The following is a 21,336-nucleotide window of genomic DNA, read 5'->3' on the forward strand; positions in this document are numbered from 1 at the left end:
ATATTGTCCATCACAAACTTACTCGGTCGAGGATCGAACCAAAAACCCCGCACATCAGAGGTAAGCGCTTTACCGCTGAGCCACTATGACTCCCTCATGTTATAATGGAAAAAACACTTTGTCACTCTAGGAGAAAGGGGAGATGTTCTAGTTGAGTTTTCCATAAGATAAGAAAATTCTAAAAAAGTACAGCAGCCATGGAAAATAATAATAATAATAATAATAATAATAATAATAATAATAATAATAATAATAATAATAATAATAATAATAATAATAATAATAATAATTATTATTATTATTATTAAATAAGTTGGTGAAAAAAAGAATACTTCACAGAGACTTAGTACACTTTGCAATGCATAGCAGAAGAGTCACTCCATGTAATAAACAGAAATCACAAATTCTCTACAAAATTAACATTGAAAATAACACAAACGGAAACACAATTTAACTGAAATTTCCATTATAAAGTGAATAAAATTTCGATACGACAAAATATTTAAATAACACGTTAATATCAACGAGATTTTTACATATTTTTTTTTTAGATTTCCAGAATTAGTATCAATTCTTTTATTTTTCTTCTTTCGCCCGAGATTAAACCCCTAACCGTGACATTTCGAAGTGATGTTATGGGTTTCTGTATGAAGCAAAAGATCTAAATGACAATATTTACTGAAACTAACAACATAGTCATAATTAAAAAGACTAACCAAGGGCAGAATAGTGAAACAATATAATAGAGAACTTCAATACATATAAACATAAATTGTAACTGGCATTTTGGTGTACTGTTATAATTCTATGTTATTGTTAACTACAGGATGATTCTTTATAGGGTTTACAACTTCAATCAGTTATAATTCTTTATTGGAACCACATACAATGGTGTCCCACCGCACTACCTGATAGACGTAAGGAAATTTGTTGATCAGCGTTTCCCAGATAAGTGGATAGGTCGTGGTGGACCAATTGCCTGGTCGCCACGGTCTCCAGGTTACACGCCATTTGACTTCTTTCTGTGGGGGTTTGTGAAAGATAAAGTGTACACCCCTTCCCTACTTGATAATGAACTGAAACATCGCATCACAACAACCATCGCGGACGTTAGCCCTGAAATGCTGGCTACTGTTTGACAGAAAATCGACTTTCGTTGGGATGTGTCCAGAATGACCGCAGGTGAACACATTGAGCCATAATGGATTTGTCACATAAAGCTTGAAGTGTTTTGCAGTATAATGGCGTACAAACCAAATCTGTATATGGTTCCAATAAAAAATTATAAGTGATTGAAGTTGTAAACCCTGGGAAGAACCACCCTGTGTATTTTTTGTTATAGCTATCTTACGTTTGGTTGTAATAAATAGATTGAAATTAAACTTTAGATTAAACCATTTTAAGAAAGACGAGCTCTCCATCTTGTATTTATATTTTCGAGGACCATCTTGTATTTATATTTCTCGCAGCGTAATATGCCACAAGTTTCATTTCGTCTTCACAAAAAAACACGTATTTGAAACTGGTTACATCTTTTCATTTTGAAAAAAAAAGTATAAAATAGAGTATGTATCATATGTAGCCTATAGTGCGCATCAAATGTGTACTGTTTCAGTATAACAAATTGCTTAAGATAAAAGAGAGAAAACAGTATCGCAGAACGCTAAATTTTGGATCCTCGCTGCTGAACAGAGACATTAAGCTTTAATAAACAAATAGAGAAAGACACATCAAAGTACTTTCGCTAACTACTTCATCAAATAAGGAAGGGAAAGAAGTAGTTAGAAAATAATGAAAAATCAAAGAATAGGAAAAGAGCTGTGAAGAGTCTAAGTGAAATTTATATATATGTGTGTATGACACTTATGACATTAGTGGGTAGTGGATGTTGGCGTTTTGTTAATATTTATTATTCACAATAATGCAGCAGTTATCATCTGTGTGATGTTTTCCATTGTATAAAATAATATTGTATTCTTATGAACAGACAAAAGTCACTGAGTTGATCTGTATAGTTTCTGGAACTCTGGAATCCTTCCTGGAGGCCTACGTACAGCATCTTCCTACGCAACAGAGCGAGGAATTCCAATTCATGATGGCGTTATGTGGAACAATGACAAACATTGCAGCCAATCCTACAGGTCGACAGTTTCTAGCAACGAACGCCAATGGAAAAGAGCTCCTGTCTAAGTTCATTCATGCAATTCAGCTAATACAAACTTCAAGTGGTGGTCGCCTCAAAAGGTAAGCGGAATTTCCATCACTTTATGATATGAACAATCAAAATGCGTACAGTCAGACTTCTTTAAAAGTAGGTATGGTAACTCCAATCATAAAGGTTATTGCTCAGAGACTTACTTTTCAAATTGCATACATAATTTCTATATTGTCATAACTGAAATATAGAATTAATCATTCAATTCAATGTATTGCATTGTTAGATCACATACATCAGAGGTGGCCAATCGTTTTAGGATTGAGAAGTACTTGTCATTTCAGAAATCACTAGCGGTTTATTTACCTGTTCACTATCTCGTTAGATAAAATAAAAAAAAAATTAAAGCAATGATTGATACCAACAGTATGACACAGACCTCCGTGGGCTACCTCTCACGACTTGGAGGTTAACCAGTAGGTGCGATTCACGCGCTGGCCACCCCCGATATACACGATATTGGATTTATCAAATCGTAATTACAATTACATGTTACTACAAACAAAATTACAAAATTCATCAAGAGTCGAAAAATTTCTTTAGAAAAAACATTTTCAGTAATTTCTTGAATTTAAGATTTTTTTTTCTTTTTACAGCAGGTAACATGTATAATTTCTTTTCCATATATGTTACTTTTGAAACGCTTTGCTTTAATCAATGTCATTTCTTCTTCTACGTGTATCATGAGTATGTATATCTTTATTTCATACAAAATCTTGAGAGCTCAGCTTTGTATATACCATTACATGATATAAAATAAACTTTATAATAGTAAAACGAAAAGATCTTTGAACAATTGTCGACAGGAAGTTCTACCTTTTTTTTTCTTCACGAAATCCTGCCCATTTTTTTAAAAAAAATTGAACACTGTTACCCTTGCTACTATTACCCCCAAATTATGATGCTATATTTTAAAATCGCATGATGAATCGGTATGGTTGTGAAACATGGTCGCTTACTTTCAGAGAAGAATCCAGACTGAAAGTGTTTGAAAATAAATTCCTGAGGCGAATATTTGGAGCCAAGGGGCACGCGAATGCGCGAAATGGTGGAAACTTTACAAGGAACTGCAACATTTATACTATAAAGGTAACCAAGAAAGTTCTGTCGCTTTTTGTGGAGATCTGTGTTCAATTGGCCCTCACACCGTGAGTTGAATGCCAATGGAGATAAGGCAAAGGTCAGTTGTTGGTGTGGGTATATCTAACATACTACCTGGTTGTGATAGTTCAGTTACTCCGTGAACTTGCGTAAGGACAGAGTGAACATGGGACTTCCACAGAGCGTCATAAGGGCGTGTATGCTGTGCGAGTTCAAACTGGGGTCAAACGCCACTGCAGCGGGGCGTAAGATATGCCAGGCCTTTGGTGAGGGTGTCGTGACTACACGGACAGTGCAGCGGTGGTTTAACAAGCTTAAGGACGGAGACGAAACACTCGAAGACGTATCACGTGCCGAAAGACCAACACAAGTACAAAAGGAAGATCTTCAGCAGCAATTGAGGCGAACAGTGGCCAGACATGTAAGGAACTGGGACTACAATTCAGTGTGAGTGGAAAGCCATTTGGCAACACCTCCATCAACTTGGGAAGCACTACAAGTTGGGTCCATGGGTCCCACACGATTTGACTCCAGGCTAGAAGGCAACGTTAGCAGACACCTATGTTTCTTTGCTGTCTCGTCTGAGGAAGGAGCCATTTCTAGACAGAGTGCTGACATAGGATGAAAAGTGGGCCGAGGGCCAGTTCCAAAAGAGCCGAAATCAGCACTCTACCTGAAGAAGGTCCTTCTATGTGTTTGTTGGACTGCTCGCGGCATCGTGCATCGGGAATTGCTACCAGCTGGTCAGAGCATCAATGTAATTGTGTACTATCAGCAGTTGAGCCGTGTTCAAGAAGAAATTCAAAACTCTGAATCGCAAAGTTGTCCTGTTAGAGGACAACGCTGAACCCCGGATGTGCCGGGACACCATTCTACACCTTGGATGGGAAACACTATTGCTTCCACCATACTCTCCGGACATTGCATCGTCCGATTATCACCTGTTCCATTGCTTGGACAATCACCTTAGACGACGCCAGTTCAAATCCCTAGTAGAGGTGCAAAATGCACTTGATACTTTCTTTGCTTCACGGCCCACCAAATTCTATCGCGATGGAATCCATGGCTTTCCAGAACGTTGGCAGAAGGTCGTCGATGCTGAAGGGGACTATTTTTGATCTTCCAGGTACGTCTTACGTGGCACATCGATGTCCAAAGGTGATGGGTGAAAAAGCGACACAACTGTCTTGGTTACCTTATATTTACCTAACATTGTTAGGGTCATTAAGTCTAGGTGGGCAAGTCGTGTATCTAGAATGTGAAAAATAGAAACAGTCACAAAATTTCAATTGGAAACCCAATAGGAACAAAGGCCATTAGGAAGACATAGACGCAGATGGGAGAACAATATTAAGATTTATCTCTAAGAAATAGGAATACAAAGTAGAAACTGGATGCAATTGGCTAAGGAAAGAAGTTAATGGGGAGCTTTTGTGAACGTCTGGGTTCCATAGGCCATAGAATTAGAGTGGCATAGTGGTGTTCTTAAGACACTAAAGTGAGCTTGCCTGCTACAGGATCTTAATTTTCTTTTGCGTTAATTCCTTTGCGTGGATTTGAAATTGTTTAGGTTGTTTTAATATATGGAAAGAGATCCATTTAACATCTTTCTGCTTTTCGTGCTTTGAAATATAGTTTTTGGGACTTTTAAAGCTTTTCTATCCACACTTATTTTACATCTTTTTTCTCATCTCTTTCTCTCTTCTCCAACGTTACTTCTTCTTCTTCTTCTTCTTCTTCTTCTTCTTATTATTATTATTATTATTATTATTATTATTATTATTATGTTTATAGCTTTAGAAGGAATTTTGTAATTCAAGGTATTTATTCAGTGGCACTGAAGTGTTTTTAATCAATTATTATACATATTCTTAAAAATACACAAAAATGTAGTACTCTTTGTGAAGTATAATCATACTACTGACTGTCGTCTGTTGAAGTTTAGCGTTCCTTTTTACAACCGAGGCTATATAATGTGTGGACCTACAGTTTAAGGTGGAATTTGAACCACCATAATGCGTTTAAATTTAAATGCTATCCTGCCGAGGATTGAATCCGGAACCACATACACCAAGGTCACAAGAGCTACCTTAAACCAATGAGGATGGTTAAATCTTCTTAAATTGTAAAAATTCTAACCACAGTTTAGTTTAATTTAATTACTATTATTGTACTATTGTAGAGCCACATGGAGTAGTCAGTAATCTACCTATAAACTTGGGGACTAGGATTTATTTCTTCTTCTATCTTAGCTTCAATGCAGTTCAGGGGTTCACCGAACCTATATAAAGTTGGTTCCAAGGGAAACGTGAGAGGTAATGGTGACCGGAGCATGATACTCAGCATATTATCTCATGTACAAGACGAAATCGTGTGAGAATGAAGCTGATTTCCAAACCACCGGCGGATTCATTGGTCTATCCTGTACGGAGGCGTGAGAGCCTATCTGGTTGCAATGGTGTGAACAGACTTCTGGGGAGATGGCTGAAATTCAGCTCAAATTTACAAGAGACTATGTACATTCTATATTTCAAAAGGAATTGTCCTAAAATGAAAGGAACATAGTCAAAAAAAGCACGAAACATTAGCATTGAGGTCAATGGAAAATCAATGAAAAATAAATAATTCCTTCACTTTTCTCAAAACCCGAAAGAAGATGGCTGAAAATCAGCTTAAATATAGAACAGACTATGTAGATTGTACATTCAAAAAAGAAAATGTCCTAAAATGAATGGAACATAGTCAAAAAGAATTACGAAACATGAACGTTAAAGTCAATGGAAAATCAATGAAAAAAAAAATGAAGTCGTCCACATATATCAAAAATTACAATAAGGAGATGGCTAATTGAAAGCTTATTGCAAGGACATAATGAAGAGCTTAAAAAACGATGTATAGCACGTAAGGTAAATATAGATAGAACATTGTTAAAAGTCAAGTTATTTGAGTAAAATCAATAATAATGATAAAGTATATAATAAGGAGATGGCTAATTGAAAGCTTATTGCAAGGACATAATGAAGAGCTCAAAAAACGATGTATAGCACGTAAGGTAAATATAGATAGAACATTGTTAAAAGTCAAGTTATTTGAGTAAAATCAATAATAATGATAAAGTATATAATAAGGAGATGGCTAATTGAAAGCTTATTGCAAGGACATAATGAAGAGCTTAAAAAACGATGTATAGCACGTAAGGTAAATATAGATAGAACATTGTTAAAAGTCAAGTTATTTGAGTAAAATCAATAATAATGATAAAGTATATAATAAGGAGATGGCTAATTGAAAGCTTATTGCAAGGACATAATGAAGAGCTTAAAAAACGATGTATAGCACGTAAGGTAAATATAGATAGAACATTGTTAAAAGTCAAGTTATTTGAGTAAAATCAATAATAATGATAAAGTATATAATAAGGAGATGGCTAATTGACAGCTTATTGCAAGGACATAATGAAGAGCTTAAAAAACGATGTATAGCACGTAAGGTAAATATAGATAGAACATTGTTAAAAGTCAAGTTATTTGAGTAAAATCAATAATAATGATAAAGTATAAAATAAGGAGATGGCTAATTGAAAGCTTATTGCAAGGACATAATGAAGAGCTTAAAAAACGATGTATAGCACGTAAGGTAAATATAGATAGAACATTGTTAAAAGTCAAGTTATTTGAGTAAAATCAATAATAATGATAAAGTATATAATAAGGAGATGGCTAATTGACAGCTTATTGCAAGGACATAATGAAGAGCTTAAAAAACGATGTATAGCACGTAAGGTAAATATAGATAGAACATTGTTAAAAGTCAAGTTATTTGAGTAAAATCAATAATAATGATAAAGTATATAACAAGGAGATGGCTAATTGAAAGCTTATTGCAAGGACATAATGAAGAGCTTAAAAAACGATGTATAGCACGTAAGGTAAATATAGATAGAACATTGTTAAAAGTCAAGTTATTTGAGTAAAATCAATAATAATGATAAAGTATATAATAAGGAGATGGCTAATTGAAAGCTTATTGCAAGGACATAATGAAGAGCTTAAAAAACGATGTATAGCACGTAAGGTAAATATAGATAGAACATTGTTAAAAGTCAAGTTATTTGAGTAAAATCAATAATAATGATAAAGTATATAATAAGGAGATGGCTAATTGAAAGCTTATTGCAAGGACATAATGAAGAGCTTAAAAAACGATGTATAGCACGTAAGGTAAATATAGATAGAACATTGTTAAAAGTCAAGTTATTTGAGTAAAATCAATAATAATGATAAAGTATATAATAAGGAGATGGCTAGTTGAAAGCTTATTGCAAGGACATAATGAAGAGCTTAAAAAACGATGTATAGCACGTAAGGTAAATATAGATAGAACATTGTTAAAAGTCAAGTTATTTGAGTAAAATCAATAATAATGATAAAGTATATAATAAGGAGATGGCTAATTGAAAGCTTATTGCAAGGACATAATGAAGAGCTTAAAAAACGATGTATTGCACGTAAGGTAAATATAGATAGAACATTGTTAAAAGTCAAGTTATTTGAGTAAAATCAATAATAATGATAAAGTATATAATAAGGAGATGGCTAATTGAAAGCTTATTGCAAGGACATAATGAAGAGCTTAAAAAACGATGTATAGCACGTAAGGTAAATATAGATAGAACATTGTTAAAAGTCAAGTTATTTGAGTAAAATCAATAATAATGATAAAGTATATAATAAGGAGATGGCTAATTTAAAGCTTATTGCAAGGACATAATGAAGAGCTTAAAAAACGATGTATAGCACGTAAGGTAAATATAGATAGAACATTGTTAAAAGTCAAGTTATTTGAGTAAAATCAATAATAATGATAAAGTATATAATAAGGAGATGGCTAATTGAAAGCTTATTGCAAGGACATAATGAAGAGCTTAAAAAACGATGTATAGCACGTAAGGTAAATATAGATAGAACATTGTTAAAAGTCAAGTTATTTGAGTAAAATCAATAATAATGATAAAGTATATAATAAGGAGATGGCTAATTGAAAGCTTATTGCAAGGACATAATGAAGAGCTTAAAAAACGATGTATAGCACGTAAGGTAAATATAGATAGAACATTGTTAAAAGTCAAGTTATTTGAGAAAAATCAATAATAATGATAAAGTATATAATAAGGAGATGGCTAATTGAAAGCTTATTGCAAGGACATAATGAAGAGCTTAAAAAACGATGTATAGCACGTAAGGTAAATATAGATAGAACATTGTTAAAAGTCAAGTTATTTGAGTAAAATCAATGATAATGATAAAGTATATAATAAGGAGATGGCTAATTGAAAGCTTATTGCAAGGACATAATGAAGAGCTTAAAAAACGATGTATAGCACGTAAGGTAAATATAGATAGAACATTGTTAAAAGTCAAGTTATTTGAGTAAAATCAATAATAATGATAAAGTATATAATAAGGAGATGGCTAATTGAAAGCTTATTGCAAGGACATAATGAAGAGCTTAAAAAACGATGTATAGCACGTAAGGTAAATATAGATAGAACATTGTTAAAAGTCAAGTTATTTGAGTAAAATCAATAATAATGATAAAGTATATAATAAGGAGATGGCTAATTGAAAGCTTATTGCAAGGACATAATGAAGAGCTTAAAAAACGATGTATAGCACGTAAGGTAAATATAGATAGAACATTGTTAAAAGTCAAGTTATTTGAGTAAAATCAATAATAATGATAAAGTATATAATAAGGAGATGGCTAGTTGAAATCTTATTGCAAGGACATAATGAAGAGCTTAAAAAACGATGTATAGCACGTAAGGTAAATATAGATAGAACATTGTTAAAAGTCAAGTTATTTGAGTAAAATCAATAATAATGATAAAATATGTAATAAGGAGATGGCTAATTGAAAGCTTATTGCAAGGATATAATGAAGAGCTTAAAAAACGATGTATAGCACGTAAGGTAAATATAGATAGAACATTGTTAAAAGTCAAGTTATTTGAGTAAAATCAATAATAATGATAAAGTATGTAATAAGGAGATGGCTAATTGAAAGCTTATTGCAAGGATATAATGAAGAGCTTAAAAAACGATGTATAGCACGTAAGGTAAATATAGATAGAACATTGTTAAAAGTCAAGTTATTTGAGTAAAATCAATAATAATGATAAAGTATATAATAAGGAGATGGCTAATTGAAAGCTTATTGCAAGGACATAATGAAGAGCTTAAAAAACGATGTATACCACGTAAGGTAAATATAGATAGAACATTGTTAAAAGTCAAGTTATTTGAGTAAAATCAATAATAACGATAAAGTATATAATAAGGGGATGGCTAGTTGAAAGCTTATTGCAAGGACATAATGAAGAGCTTAAAAAACGATGTATAGCACGTAAGGTAAATATAGATAGAACATTGTTAAAAGTCAAGTTATTTGAGTAAAATCAATAATAATGATAAAGTATATAATAAGGAGATGGCTAATTGAAAGCTTATTGCAAGGACATAATGAAGAGCTTAAAAAACGATGTATAGCACGTAAGGTAAATATAGATAGAACATTGTTAAAAGTCAAGTTATTTGAGTAAAATCAATAATAATGATAAAGTATATAATAAGGAGATGGCTAATTGAAAGCTTATTGCAAGGACATAATGAAGAGCTTAAAAAACGATGTATAGCACGTAAGGTAAATATAGATAGAACATTGTTAAAAGTCAAGTTATTTGAGTAAAATCAATAATAATGATAAAGTATATAATAAGGAGATGGCTAATTGAAAGCTTATTGCAAGGACATAATGAAGAGCTTAAAAAACGATGTATAGCACGTAAGGTAAATATAGATAGAACATTGTTAAAAGTCAAGTTATTTGAGTAAAATCAATGATAATGATAAAGTATATAATAAGGAGATGGCTAATTGAAAGCTTATTGCAAGGATATAATGAAGAGCTTAAAAAACGATGTATAGCACGTAAGGTAAATATAGATAGAACATTGTTAAAAGTCAAGTTATTTGAGTAAAATCAATAATAATGATAAAGTATATAATAAGGAGATGGCTAATTGAAAGCTTATTGCAAGGACATAATGAAGAGCTTAAAAAACGATGTATAGCACGTAAGGTAAATATAGATAGAACATTGTTAAAAGTCAAGTTATTTGAGTAAAATCAATAATAATGATAAAGTATATAATAAGGAGATGGCTAATTGAAAGCTTATTGCAAAGACATAATGAAGAGCTTAAAAAACGATGTATAGCACGTAAGGTAAATATAGATAGAACATTGTTAAAAGTCAAGTTATCTGAGTAAAATCAATAATAATGATAAAGTATATAATAAGGAGATGGCTAATTGAAAGCTTATTGCAAGGACATAATGAAGAGCTTAAAAAACGATGTATAGCACGTAAGGTAAATATAGATAGAACATTGTTAAAAGTCAAGTTATTTGAGTAAAATCAATAATAATGATAAAGTATATAATAAGGGGATGGCTAGTTGAAAGCTTATTGCAAGGACATAATGAAGAGCTTAAAAAACGATGTATAGCACGTAAGGTAAATATAGATAGAACATTGTTAAAAGTCAAGTTATTTGAGTAAAATCAATAATAATGATAAAGTATAAAATAAGGAGATGGCTAATTGAAAGCTTATTGCAAGGACATAATGAAGAGCTTAAAAAACGATGTATAGCACGTAAGGTAAATATAGATAGAACATTGTTAAAAGTCAAGTTATTTGAGTAAAATCAATAATAATGATAAAGTATATAATAAGGAGATGGCTAATTGAAAGCTTATTGCAAGGACATAATGAAGAGCTTAAAAAACGATGTATAGCACGTAAGGTAAATATAGATAGAACATTGTTAAAAGTCAAGTTATTTGAGTAAAATCAATAATAATGATAAAGTATATAATAAGGAGATGGCTAATTGACAGCTTATTGCAAGGACATAATGAAGAGCTTAAAAAACGATGTATAGCACGTAAGGTAAATATAGATAGAACATTGTTAAAAGTCAAGTTATTTGAGTAAAATCAATAATAATGATAAAGTATAAAATAAGGAGATGGCTAATTGAAAGCTTATTGCAAGGACATAATGAAGAGCTTAAAAAACGATGTATAGCACGTAAGGTAAATATAGATAGAACATTGTTAAAAGTCAAGTTATTTGAGTAAAATCAATAATAATGATAAAGTATATAATAAGGAGATGGCTAATTGACAGCTTATTGCAAGGACATAATGAAGAGCTTAAAAAACGATGTATAGCACGTAAGGTAAATATAGATAGAACATTGTTAAAAGTCAAGTTATTTGAGTAAAATCAATAATAATGATAAAGTATATAATAAGGAGATGGCTAATTGAAAGCTTATTGCAAGGACATAATGAAGAGCTTAAAAAACGATGTATAGCACGTAAGGTAAATATAGATAGAACATTGTTAAAAGTCAAGTTATTTGAGTAAAATCAATAATAATGATAAAGTATATAATAAGGAGATGGCTAATTGAAAGCTTATTGCAAGGACATAATGAAGAGCTTAAAAAACGATGTATAGCACGTAAGGTAAATATAGATAGAACATTGTTAAAAGTCAAGTTATTTGAGTAAAATCAATAATAATGATAAAGTATATAATAAGGAGATGGCTAATTGAAAGCTTATTGCAAGGACATAATGAAGAGCTTAAAAAACGATGTATAGCACGTAAGGTAAATATAGATAGAACATTGTTAAAAGTCAAGTTATTTGAGTAAAATCAATAATAATGATAAAGTATATAATAAGGAGATGGCTAGTTGAAAGCTTATTGCAAGGACATAATGAAGAGCTTAAAAAACGATGTATAGCACGTAAGGTAAATATAGATAGAACATTGTTAAAAGTCAAGTTATTTGAGTAAAATCAATAATAATGATAAAGTATATAATAAGGAGATGGCTAATTGAAAGCTTATTGCAAGGACATAATGAAGAGCTTAAAAAACGATGTATTGCACGTAAGGTAAATATAGATAGAACATTGTTAAAAGTCAAGTTATTTGAGTAAAATCAATAATAATGATAAAGTATATAATAAGGAGATGGCTAATTGAAAGCTTATTGCAAGGACATAATGAAGAGCTTAAAAAACGATGTATTGCACGTAAGGTAAATATAGATAGAACATTGTTAAAAGTCAAGTTATTTGAGTAAAATCAATAATAATGATAAAGTATATAATAAGGAGATGGCTAATTGAAAGCTTATTGCAAGGACATAATGAAGAGCTTAAAAAACGATGTATAGCACGTAAGGTAAATATAGATAGAACATTGTTAAAAGTCAAGTTATTTGAGTAAAATCAATAATAATGATAAAGTATATAATAAGGAGATGGCTAATTGAAAGCTTATTGCAAGGACATAATGAAGAGCTTAAAAAACGATGTATAGCACGTAAGGTAAATATAGATAGAACATTGTTAAAAGTCAAGTTATTTGAGTAAAATCAATAATAATGATAAAGTATATAATAAGGAGATGGCTAATTGAAAGCTTATTGCAAGGACATAATGAAGAGCTTAAAAAACGATGTATAGCACGTAAGGTAAATATAGATAGAACATTGTTAAAAGTCAAGTTATTTGAGTAAAATCAATAATAATGATAAAGTATATAATAAGGAGATGGCTAATTGAAAGCTTATTGCAAGGACATAATGAAGAGCTTAAAAAACGATGTATAGCACGTAAGGTAAATATAGATAGAACATTGTTAAGTCAAGTTATTTGAGCAAAATCAATAATAATGATAAAGTATATAATAAGGAGATGGCTAATTGAAAGCTTATTGCAAGGACATAATGAAGAGCTTAAAAAACGATGTATAGCACGTAAGGTAAATATAGATAGAACATTGTTAAAAGTCAAGTTATTTGAGTAAAATCAATGATAATGATAAAGTATATAATAAGGAGATGGCTAATTGAAAGCTTATTGCAAGGACATAATGAAGAGCTTAAAAAACGATGTATAGCACGTAAGGTAAATATAGATAGAACATTGTTAAAAGTCAAGTTATTTGAGTAAAATCAATAATAATGATAAAGTATATAATAAGGAGATGGCTAATTGAAAGCTTATTGCAAGGACATAATGAAGAGCTTAAAAAACGATGTATAGCACGTAAGGTAAATATAGATAGAACATTGTTAAAAGTCAAGTTATTTGAGTAAAATCAATAATAATGATAAAGTATATAATAAGGAGATGGGTAGTTGAAAGCTTATTGCAAGGACATAATGAAGAGCTTAAAAAACGATGTATAGCACGTAAGGTAAATATAGATAGAACATTGTTAAAAGTCAAGTTATTTGAGTAAAATCAATAATAATGATAAAGTATATAATAAGGAGATGGCTAATTGAAAGCTTATTGCAAGGACATAATGAAGAGCTTAAAAAACGATGTATAGCACGTAAGGTAAATATAGATAGAACATTGTTAAAAGTCAAGTTATTTGAGTAAAATCAATAATAATGATAAAGTATATAATAAGGAGATGGCTAATTGAAAGCTTATTGCAAGGACATAATGAAGAGCTTAAAAAACGATGTATAGCACGTAAGGTAAATATAGATAGAACATTGTTAAAAGTCAAGTTATTTGAGTAAAATCAATAATAATGATAAAGTATATAATAAGGAGATGGCTAGTTGAAATCTTATTGCAAGGACATAATGAAGAGCTTAAAAAACGATGTATAGCACGTAAGGTAAATATAGATAGAACATTGTTAAAAGTCAAGTTATTTGAGTAAAATCAATAATAATGATAAAATATGTAATAAGGAGATGGCTAATTGAAAGCTTATTGCAAGGATATAATGAAGAGCTTAAAAAACGATGTATAGCACGTAAGGTAAATATAGATAGAACATTCTTAAAAGTCAAGTTATTTGAGTAAAATCAATAATAATGATAAAGTATGTAATAAGGAGATGGCTAATTGAAAGCTTATTGCAAGGATATAATGAAGAGCTTAAAAAACGATGTATAGCACGTAAGGTAAATATAGATAGAACATTGTTAAAAGTCAAGTTATTTGAGTAAAATCAATAATAATGATAAAGTATATAATAAGGAGATGGCTAATTGAAAGCTTATTGCAAGGACATAATGAAGAGCTTAAAAAACGATGTATAGCACGTAAGGTAAATATAGATAGAACATTGTTAAAAGTCAAGTTATTTGAGTAAAATCAATAATAATGATAAAGTATATAATAAGGGGATGGCTAGTTGAAAGCTTATTGCAAGGACATAATGAAGAGCTTAAAAAACGATGTATAGCACGTAAGGTAAATATAGATAGAACATTGTTAAAAGTCAAGTTATTTGAGTAAAATCAATAATAATGATAAAGTATATAATAAGGAGATGGCTAATTGAAAGCTTATTGCAAGGACATAATGAAGAGCTTAAAAAACGATGTATAGCACGTAAGGTAAATATAGATAGAACATTGTTAAAAGTCAAGTTATTTGAGTAAAATCAATAATAATGATAAAGTATATAATAAGGAGATGGCTAATTGAAAGCTTATTGCAAGGACATAATGAAGAGCTTAAAAAACGATGTATAGCACGTAAGGTAAATATAGATAGAACATTGTTAAAAGTCAAGTTATTTGAGTAAAATCAATAATAATGATAAAGTATATAATAAGGAGATGGCTAATTGAAAGCTTATTGCAAGGACATAATGAAGAGCTTAAAAAACGATGTATTGCACGTAAGGTAAATATAGATAGAACATTGTTAAAAGTCAAGTTATTTGAGTAAAATCAATGATAATGATAAAGTATATAATAAGGAGATGGCTAATTGAAAGCTTATTGCAAGGATATAATGAAGAGCTTAAAAAACGATGTATAGCACGTAAGGTAAATATAGATAGAACATTGTTAAAAGTCAAGTTATTTGAGTAAAATCAATAATAATGATAAAGTATATAATAAGGAGATGGCTAATTGAAAGCTTATTGCAAGGACATAATGAAGAGCTTAAAAAACGATGTATAGCACGTAAGGTAAATATAGATAGAACATTGTTAAAAGTCAAGTTATTTGAGTAAAATCAATGATAATGATAAAGTATATAATAAGGAGATGGCTAATTGAAAGCTTATTGCAAGGACATAATGAAGAGCTTAAAAAACGATGTATAGCACGTAAGGTAAATATAGATAGAACATTGTTAAAAGTCAAGTTATTTGAGTAAAATCAATAATAATGATAAAGTATATAATAAGGAGATGGCTAGTTGAAAGCTTATTGCAAGGACATAATGAAGAGCTTAAAAAACGATGTATAGCACGTAAGGTAAATATAGATAGAACATTGTTAAAAGTCAAGTTATTTGAGTAAAATCAATAATAATGATAAAGTATATAATAAGGAGATGGCTAGTTGAAAGCTTATTGCAAGGACATAATGAAGAGCTTAAAAAACGATGTATAGCACGTAAGGTAAATATAGATAGAACATTGTTAAAAGTCAAGTTATTTGAGTAAAATCAATAATAATGATAAAGTATATAATAAGGAGATGGCTAATTGAAAGCTTATTGCAAGGACATAATGAAGAGCTTAAAAAACGATGTATAGCACGTAAGGTAAATATAGATAGAACATTGTTAAAAGTCAAGTTATTTGAGTAAAATCAATAATAATGATAAAGTATATAATAAGGAGATGGCTAATTGAAAGCTTATTGCAAGGTCATAATGAAGATCTTAAAAAACGATGTATAGCACGTAAGGTAAATATAGATAGAACATTGTTAAAAGTCAAGTTATTTGAGTAAAATCAATAATAATGATAAAGTATATAATAAGGAGATGGCTAGTTGAAAGCTTATTGCAAGGACATAATGAAGAGCTTAAAAAACGATGTATAGCACGTAAGGTAAATATAGATAGAACATTGTTAAAAGTCAAGTTATTTGAGTAAAATCAATAATAATGATAAAGTATGTAATAAGGAGATGGCTAATTGAAAGCTTATTGCAAGGATATAATGAAGAGCTTAAAAAACGATGTGTAGCACGTAAGGTAAATATAGATAGAACATTGTTAAAAGTCAAGTTATTTGAGTAAAATCAATAATAATGATAAAGTATATAATAAGGAGATGGCTAATTGAAAGCTTATTGCAAGGACATAATGAAGAGCTTAAAAAACGATGTATAGCACGTAAGGTAAATATAGATAGAACATTGTTAAAAGTCAAGTTATTTGAGTAAAATCAATAATAATGATAAAGTATATAATAAGGGGATGGCTAGTTGAAAGCTTATTGCAAGGACATAATGAAGAGCTTAAAAAACGATGTATAGCACGTAAGGTAAATATAGATAGAACATTGTTAAAAGTCAAGTTATTTGAGTAAAATCAATAATAATGATAAAGTATATAATAAGGAGATGGCTAATTGAAAGCTTATTGCAAGGACATAATGAAGAGCTTAAAAAACGATGTATAGCACGTAAGGTAAATATAGATAGAACATTGTTAAAAGTCAAGTTATTTGAGTAAAATCAATAATAATGATAAAGTATATAATAAGGAGATGGCTAATTGAAAGCTTATTGCAAGGACATAATGAAGAGCTTAAAAAACGATGTATAGCACGTAAGGTAAATATAGATAGAACATTGTTAAAAGTCAAGTTATTTGAGTAAAATCAATAATAATGATAAAGTATATAATAAGGAGATGGCTAATTGAAAGCTTATTGCAAGGACATAATGAAGAGCTTAAAAAACGATGTATAGCACGTAAGGTAAATATAGATAGAACATTGTTAAAAGTCAAGTTATTTGAGTAAAATCAATGATAATGATAAAGTATATAATAAGGAGATGGCTAATTGAAAGCTTATTGCAAGGACATAATGAAGAGCTTAAAAAACGATGTATAGCACGTAAGGTAAATATAGATAGAACATTGTTAAAAGTCAAGTTATTTGAGTAAAATCAATAATAATGATAAAGTATATAATAAGGAGATGGCTAATTGAAAGCTTATTGCAAAGACATAATGAAGAGCTTAAAAAACGATGTATAGCACGTAAGGTAAATATAGATAGAACATTGTTAAAAGTCAAGTTATTTGAGTAAAATCAATAATAATGATAAAGTATATAATAAGGAGATGGCTAATTGAAAGCTTATTGCAAGGACATAATGAAGAGCTTAAAAAACGATGTATAGCACGTAAGGTAAATATAGATAGAACATTGTTAAAAGTCAAGTTATTTGAGTAAAATCAATAATAATGATAAAGTATATAATAAGGAGATGGCTAATTGAAAGCTTATTGCAAGGACATAATGAAGAGCTTAAAAACGATGGACAGACGTAAGATAAATATGGATAGAACCAGGCATGTTGCCAAGGGGTTGGTCCGGACTGGTCCGGGGGGTCCGGACCCCCCTCCCTCGAAACCAAAAGTGAAAAAGAAAGGAACTATGAAACAAAAATGAAACGAGAAAAAGAAGAATCAGCGGTAAAAGTAAAAAGCTAGAACAAGCGTTTGATTACTCTTCCTTATGAGGTCAGTGGTAGAGCGTTCACCTCTGGTGCTAGGGGTCTCGGGTTCAAACCCTGCTTCCGCCAAGTGAACTTTGTGGTGGACAAACACCGTGTGCGTGGGTTTTCCCGGGGTTCTCCCGTTTCCTTCCACTTTCTTCATTCCACCATTTCATTCATTACTCATCATCACCGTCTCCTTTAGCCTAACCGGCATAACCGTTGGACGTAAAACTCAAAATTTCATTTCATTTCATTCTTCCTTATGAGGAACTTTGTGTGGAGGAAACAGGAGAGGGTCAAGTTAAAATTGGATATTATTGTGACGGAACATTCCGAATTTCATCTACCTAGCTCCGTGTTAATCTTATGAACTACAAATGACGATCGATAAACCGGTTCGATCAGAAATTTTTACTTTCGCGGCAACATTAATCCATTTCATAGGACGTCTTTACTGCGAAATAATCTCACTTGTATATTTGACGGCATTAAACGAAGATAGGAAAAAGAAGATAATATAAACCGAGTTCGAATGACCTCGGAAGACTATATCTTGTCCAATACTTTTTAATATTCTTTTACTGGAGATTTCTTCATAGTTTGTTACTAAAATACTTACTAACATATCCTAATTTTATTATCTTATTAAACCAATATGGATATTTAGGCAGTAAAATAGTTTAAATTGATCGAGCCTCTTGTGGGTAACCACAGTATTTCATGTCACCCCCTCCCCCCCACCATTACGAAATTCTGGCTAAACAAACCAATATATGTTGCCAGTAAAATAGTTTAGAATGATCGAGCCCCTGGTGTGACGACCATAATATTTCGTCACAGATCCCTCTATTACGAAATCCTGGCTACGTGCCTGACAGAACATTGTCAAAAGTCAAGTTGTTTGAGTAAAATCAACAATAATGATAAAGTATATACATTTTCTTAGAATTCTTCAGGGCGCCTTACGCGGAGGTCACTTGCTTGAAATATCTCACATCTTGATTTGGAATCTCCAGACTCGATTTAGCACGCAACGTGACTTTTGATCTGATCACATGAGACAGTCTGGTGCTTATGGCAAACTGGATAGGCCCTTTTCATTTATGTATTTATTTATTTATTTATTTATTAACTTTACTATTTCAATGATACCAAAGCATAGCATCTGCACATCACATGTATCGTTTAGAATAAAAATAAACATGTCACAATCACTAAATACAAGTAGTATTCGATAAGTGTTGCACAAATGGTTATAATATTGTTATTAGTTGCAATATGATGATGAAATTTTAGGTGAACATACTTTGGAACATACTTTGTTACTCTATGTAGCCTCCAACTGCTGTGACGTGTCTTGTTTAACATTCTTTTCATGCCTTGAATGCACTTCGGCAAAATTTAGGTACCTTACTTATACAGCATTGTTTAACACAAGAAATGAGGGCCTTGTCACTGTTCAATGCTTTTCTTCGCAGGTGAGCCTTCAGACGACGAAACACGAGGAAATCGGAAGGAGCGAAGTCCAGACTATAGGGGGCCCTAAAGGACGACTTCCCATCCCTTTTCAATGATTTTCTGCTGTGTCATCATCGCTGTGTGAGGCTTGGCATTATCATGTTCGAGTTCGGTGACCTTATCTTGCAGCTCCGGTCTCTTGGTCTGGAGAGCACGTCGTACCTTATTCAGTGAAAAATAATAACACTCCTTGTTAATTGTGAAATCATATTCCAAGAAGTCTTTGAAAATGACAGCGCAATGATCCCAGAAAAAAGAAGAAGTAATTTTCTGGCCTAATGTGGACAGTTTTTTTAATCGCTGCAGCCAACATTGAGTACTGGCGCGGTCCAATGTGTGATCCTCATAAACCGCCAGCAACTTCCTTTGAATTGATGTGGCTGATTCATCACCAGTTTTGAAAAATAATTCCATTACCGACCGTTCTCGGGTCTTGATGTCTACTTCAGTGTTCATTGTAATTTACTTGTGAACAATAGTAAACAACAATTATTACTATTTTGAAGCCAAAAGATCAAAGTATGTTAACCTAAAATTTCATCATCATATTACAACTAATCAAAATATTATACTTGTCTGTGCAAAATTTATTGAACGATCTTTGTATATACGAGTACACCAGGGACGTGCATTCAAGTAACCAGTGCTCCGGTGGTAGCACTCAACAACTAAATTACTGAAGTTTAGTAGCTTAAATAACTCATCATCATCTTAGTTCAACAATCGCTCGAATGGCTTTATGCAACTTTTCACCCTTCCCTACGGTGGGTCAGACTTTTTATTTCTTTGTAGTTTTTCTTCCCTATATTTTTCATTGTTTGGTTCGTTCGCATATCTCAATCGCGGTATTTCCCTAAGTATTTTTCCCTCTGCCATTCCCTCCATAATTACTAACGAGATTCCTCCATGTCTCATAATATGTCCAGTCATCCTATCTTGTCTTTTCGAAATATTCTTCAGTATATTAATTTTAACTTCAAAATAACTATTAACAGTATTTTAAAAGAATATTAATAAGAATAACAGGTAGTATCACTTGTTCTTTTCAAATGGATTGGCATGTGAATCAATGGAAAATGTTACTGCCGAGAAGAATTGTAACAACCAACCCGATAGAAGACATTGATCCCTGTTCTAACATAATGCCTACCCAGGGGCCCTGTTACCGTTCAGCTGGATGGTAAAATCCATAAAATTACTAAACTTATCACTAAAGACCTAGTCGGCGCCACTGTTTTTGTGATTCTGGTTATTAGTGTATTGCCAATTAAACAATCATTTGTTTCCCTCTTGTATGGCAAAATGCAGTTCCCTGCTGTTTGTTGCAATGTGTAAACAATGTTATTAAGTAAAGAAATAAACAATAATTGATAGAGTCCATTTTAAATATATTAATTATGTAACAAAAGAATATTATAATTGATTACAATAATATCATATTTTTCCATGAATACAAGGGTAGCATAAATGACTCATTCGTTTTGAAAAGTATATTTTCAGGAGTAACACACATACACACGTGGAAGATATATGAAAAGAACCAGAAACTCACCAAGTTTATACACCCTCTACAAATGTTCACCAATATGTGCCCCTTTGGTGACATGACACTCCAGACGATACTCGACGTCCTTTTTCTTGCTTTCCCTCCATTTTCGGTCTGCTATCTTTCCCTCCACTAACCTCATACTGCTACACTATCACACCCGATTGGAAAGATAACGGACTCGTGCTGCTACAGAATAAACGTGGTGAGTTCGTGGTGTTTTTCATATATCTTTCATGTGTGTACGTTTAATACTTTTAAAAATATAGCCTTTTCAAAACGAATGAATCATTTATGCTAACCCTGTATATATATAAGATTTATGTATACCTATATATATATATATATATA

The 21,336-nt window shown here is 31.4% G+C and overlaps 1 protein-coding gene across 1 annotated transcript in view; it reads left to right on the plus strand.

The window, feature by feature from the left end:
- Positions 1-21,336, plus strand: part of LOC145684999 (heat shock factor 2-binding protein-like) — a 179,724-nt gene that overhangs the window by 145,484 nt on the left and 12,904 nt on the right. The window contains exon 4 of the mRNA XM_081757340.1: positions 1,988-2,244. Within this exon, the coding sequence (XP_081613466.1) occupies positions 1,988-2,244 (257 nt within the window). The remainder of the gene's footprint in view (positions 1-1,987; positions 2,245-21,336) is intronic.

Source organism: Thermobia domestica, chromosome 5 (genome assembly GCF_964235325.1).
Source record: "Thermobia domestica chromosome 5, izTheDome1.hap1.1, whole genome shotgun sequence".
In the NCBI taxonomy this organism is placed as follows: domain Eukaryota; kingdom Metazoa; phylum Arthropoda; class Insecta; order Zygentoma; family Lepismatidae; genus Thermobia; species Thermobia domestica.